This window comes from Tarenaya hassleriana, unplaced genomic scaffold (assembly GCF_000463585.1).
Source record: "Tarenaya hassleriana unplaced genomic scaffold, ASM46358v1 Cleome1, whole genome shotgun sequence".
In the NCBI taxonomy this organism is placed as follows: domain Eukaryota; kingdom Viridiplantae; phylum Streptophyta; class Magnoliopsida; order Brassicales; family Cleomaceae; genus Tarenaya; species Tarenaya hassleriana.
Window position 1 is genome coordinate 457,894 of NW_010960187.1, and position 4,713 is coordinate 462,606.

Genomic DNA, 4,713 nt, shown 5'->3' on the forward strand with positions numbered 1-4,713 from the left:
CCCCTGGTCACGCGCTCTATCAAGGTCGGCGTCGACTCCTCGGCCGTCAATGAGAGATGTCCCAATATCGCAGTCAACTCAGCGGCGTTGCTGCGAGATGAGGTGACCACACGTATGGCCGCTAAGATCTTCTTTCTGCTAAGTGCGTCGGCCACTACGTTAGCCTTCCCCGGATGGTAGGCTATCTCCAGATCATAATCTGCAATCAGCTCCAACCATCTCCGCTGTCTCAGATTCAGGTCTTTCTGCGATATCACATAAGTCAAGCTCTTGTGGTCCATGTTGAGCTTAACTTTCTCCCCGTACAGATACGATCTCCAGATCTTCAGTGCGTAAACTACCGTCGCTAACTCCATATCATGCATCGGGTAGTTCTCCTCGTGTTTCTTCAGTTGTCTCGACGCGTAAGCGATCACATGTCCCTCTTGCATCAACACGCAACCGAGCCCATGCTTGGACGCGTCAGTGTATACCTCGTATAGCATTCCCGGCCGTGGTAATGCCAAGATCGGCGCTAATGTCAATCTCCGTTTCAATTCTCCGAAACTTTCCTCGCATTCTGCCGTCCACTCGAACCTGACGTTTTTCCCCGTCAGCTTCGTCAAGGGTTGAGCGATCTTGGCGAATCCCTCGGCAAATCGTCGGTAATAACCGGCTAGTCCCAAGAAGCTCTTGACTTCTGTCGCAGACGTCGGGGACTGCCACTCCATGACTCGATCTTAGCAGGATCGACCTGGATGCCATGGGCCAATACCACATGTCCAGAAGCTGCACTTACTGAACTTCGCATACAACCGGTTCTCTCTCAGCCTCCACAGTATCTTCCGCATGTGTTCCTCATGTGTCTGCGGATCCGGAGAATAGATAAGGAGGTCATCGATGAAAATGATGACAAACTCATCCAAATAGTCCATGAACACGCGGTTCATCAGTTGCATGAACACCGCAGGTGCGTTCGTGAGTCTGAAAGGCATGATCATGAACTTGAAGTGTCCATATCTCGTCAGAAACGCCGTCTTCTGTATGTCCTCCTCCTTGACCCGAATCTGATGATATTCGGATCGTAGATCGACCTTCGAAAACCATTGGGCTCCCTTTAGCTGGTCAAGCAACTTATCAATCCTCGGTAGCGGGTACCGATTCTTGATAGTCACTTGGTTGAGCCATCGGTAATCGATGCACAATCGCATACTCCCGTCCTTCTTCTTCACGAAGAGTACCGGTGCTCCCCACGGTGATACGCTAGGGCGAATGAGACCCTGCTCCACCAACTCGTTCAGCTGTTTCTTCAGCCCGGCCATCTCCGTAGGCGCCATCCGATATGGAGCCTTGGAAATTGGCTCAGTACCCGGTAGCACATCTATGTTGAAGTCAACTTCCCAACTGGGTGGTAGTCCCGGCAGATCCTCAGGGAACACATCCGGAAACTCCCGGGCAACGGGTGTATCCTCCAGTCTCATCTCCGATTCCTGAGTAGTTGTAATAACTACCAGGAATGCTTCGTTGCCCTTCCTGATCATCTTCTCGGCTTTCAGTGACGAGATGATCGGGTCCGCTGCCGGCGCTCCTCTGCCTCGGAACTCGAACCCTCCAAATCCATCCGTAAACCAGATTGTCCTTTGAGGACAATCAATGTAGGCTTGGTACTCCATCAACCAATCCATGCCCAGAATGATGTCGAAACCTCCGATGGGTACCACAATGAGATCTGTGGCTAAAATGCGACCGCAAATCTCAAGGGGTATGCCTCTCAGGATCCCGTGCACTGCTAATGTCTCTCCGGTTGGTATGCGCACAGTGAAATCGCTCCTCGGCTCAATCTCTCCAGTCTCAAGTCTCTCTGCCACTCCCACACTCAGGAAACTATGGGTCGCCCCGTTATCAAACAACGTATAACAGGCAACTCCACAGAGATATAAGGTACCTGAGATCGCGGCAGCCTCGGCTCCATCAGGGGCACATTCCTCCTCCTCTTCCTCCTGGATCTCCTGCTCGGCACCAAGAGTATACACTCTCGGTGCTGCTCCAGTCCTCACTGGTGGACGGGGTCATCTGCTCGCCTGGCCTGGTGGTCATGGGGATCTCGGCGCCGAAGCTGGTGGTCCAGTAGTCCTCGTCGGGCAACGTGAGGCAATGTGTCCAGGCTGGTCGCAACGAAAACAGACCACTGGTCCCCTTGCCGCCAGTGGTGGTGGCGCACGAACAGCGGGCGCCTTGCCCTTGTTGCGCGGGTCGTTGCTCTGGGCGTTCTTTCCAGATGAATCCGTACCGAAGTATCTCCCAGCGGGGCTCCGCTCACGGATCTTCCCCTCCTTCTTTTCCCGCTCTCCACGTTCCACCTTCTCCAGCTGGGAAATATATCGACTCAACGTCGGGTATTCCTGGATCTCGATCTTCCTCCGCAGGTAGGGTCGAAGTCCAGCAATGAACTTCTGGATCTTCGACGCCTCGGTGGGCACCAGGTGCCCTCCATACCTCAGTAGGCGGGTGAACTCCGTCTCGTACTCACTGGCAGTCATGTCTCCTTACTGCAACATGAGGAACTCTGCCACCCGGTACTCAAGGTCCTGTTGCCGGAAGTACTTCGCCTCGAATTCATGTAGGAACTCCTTCCAGGTAAAGCGATGTCTCGCTGGTGCCTCTACACCACCTTCGCCCACCAATGTCGGGCCTGACCCGACAGATGATGGCTTGCAATCATAGCCCGATACTGGTACGGGCACTTCAGATACTCCAAGTCCTGAGAGATCTGGGTGAGCCACTCCTCCGCAGCTTCCGGTCTCACCGACCCCTTGAATCGCGGGGTGTGCATTGTCCACATCTCCTTCATGATAGGGAGGTATCCCGCCATCGCAGCAGGCATCGGCGGCGGGTGTGGTTCCTCCTCCCTCGGCTCCGGGTCTCTCGCCGGGGGTGGTGGTGGGGCGTGTGGGGGGGCGTGCGCGGCCAGGTGCTGCCACACGGTCTCCTGGAATTGACGAAACTCAGCCCTCCACCCTTCGTCTCCTGGGTTAGGCAGAGGAGCCTGTTCGGGGACGTCGTCAGCCCTCGCTGCAAGCCTAGCACGTCGTGGCGCCATTTCACTGCACCACATTTAATACAGTTTAGCAACTGACGACCGATTCTGCATCATCGATGTACGGACCCCGATAGATGAGGATTTCCTTCGGACGTGGTTTGAAAACATTTTTCGTAGAAAACCCGTTGGGTAATGAGCACGATTCCTTCCCAAGGAAAGAGCGTGGTTCTGATACCAAAAGTTGTGACACCCGTAACCCGTGTACAGTATATGGGCTATGCCACATGGACGATATAAAATAAAATAATAAAATAATAAAGTAATAAAATGCGGAAGCAAAATTTACTAATTCAAAAAAAACATTTTTAGATCAAATCAGAGTAGCAACGGAAATACAAAGCGATTAGTATCGCAAATACAACCGTATAAAAGTTGAAACAACAAGTCTTTTGATTCAGAATACAAATCTCGTACATGATGCTGCTTCTCTCGGGTCGTCGTCTGCTGAGGCGTTAGGTGTAATCCTCGTGATCTGAAAAATGTAAACCATGAGGGCTAAGCACAACTGCTTAGTGAGTAACCCGGGTTGAACCCGGGAATCCCGTTCTCAATGAGAACGGTACAGTCGACATTTCCACATAACACATGCAATAAATGAAAACGCAGTAAACACATATAAGACAAGCATAATCACGCCCGTATGGAGTTCACCATAGGGCTTAGCTGTATACCCTAGTCAAGTCCATGACTAGGGCTGCCTCCACGCCCGTCACTCGCGTGACGTTGGCCATCGCATCACATGCGATCTTGCGCGTCTCCTATGCATGTCACTCTCGAGACTACCGATGTCAAATCTATGACACAACGGAATATAAACATACCCGTATGGAGTCCACCATAGGGTCCAGCCATATACCCTAGTCAAATCCATGACTAGTGGCGAGTCCGCACCCGTCAAGTCCATGACGTTGACCGTCGTGTCGCACACGACTAAAATGCGTCTCAAACGCCCGTCAAGTCCATGACGTTGATGGTTGAGTCCACAACCATCCATAAACACAATCACGCTTAACTCGTATGCACGACAAGCTACACACATGGCATACAACGTGCAATATTCTCATAGTACAATCATACGTACCACGGTATCCGGTCCCTATCGGGTTACCGTTTTACGCCATGCAATTCTACCCATAAATATTCACGCAACGATCACTCGTATTTTGATGTCGTACATCTCACTACGCCACGCAACGTCCTGGCGAAAAAACTCGGTTCGATTGATCCCAATCGCGATGCTTTGTCCTCTGGTGGGGGTTGATTCATCCGTCGCCAAGTCTGACCGGCTCGTGCCAACCCCGTTGGCCGTTTTCTCTTTCCCGGTTGAAAATTAAATTTTTCTCCAAGTCTTCTGAGCCTGGTCCGGCGGACCAGATTCTGGTCAGCCGGACCAGTTCTCCTTCTCCCCCTTGTCTGCCTCGCCTCTTGGTCCATCGATCCGAGAGAGAAAGCAAGTCTGGTCCGGCGAACCGGAATTGGTCAGCCCCGGACCAGCCTGCTTCTCCTCTCCCGATCCGTTCCTTTTGGTCAGACCGAGTGACCTCACTCCGACACGTCTGGTCCGGCGGACCAGGACTGGTCAGCCCCGGACCAGGCGTGTCTTTCTCTTGGTCTGTTCCTTTCTTCAGGTCCGG

At 52.6% G+C, this 4,713-nt stretch overlaps 1 protein-coding gene across 1 annotated transcript; it reads right to left on the reverse strand.

The window, feature by feature from the left end:
* Positions 1-1,407: 1,407 nt before the first annotated feature.
* LOC109116329 lies at positions 1,408-2,519 on the reverse strand. Its single transcript, XM_019201502.1, has 3 exons — positions 2,166-2,519; positions 1,574-1,988; positions 1,408-1,469 (listed from the first exon to the last, which is right to left on the reverse strand). The coding sequence occupies exons 1-3, from the start codon at positions 2,517-2,519 to the stop codon at positions 1,408-1,410; spliced, it is 831 nt and encodes a 276-aa protein (XP_019057047.1).
* Positions 2,520-4,713: the final 2,194 nt, after the last annotated feature.

Coding starts and splice junctions, on each gene's coding strand:
- LOC109116329 (XM_019201502.1), bottom strand. CDS start 2,519: ATGACTGCCAGTGAGTACGAGACGGAGTTCACCCGCCTACTGAGGTAT. Junction 1,989..2,165: donor TGGCGGCAAGGGGACCAGTG/GTCTGTTTTCGT, acceptor GGTGCCGAGCAG/GAGATCCAGGAGGAAGAGGA. Junction 1,470..1,573: donor TGGAGGGTTCGAGTTCCGAG/GCAGAGGAGCGC, acceptor ACAACTACTCAG/GAATCGGAGATGAGACTGGA.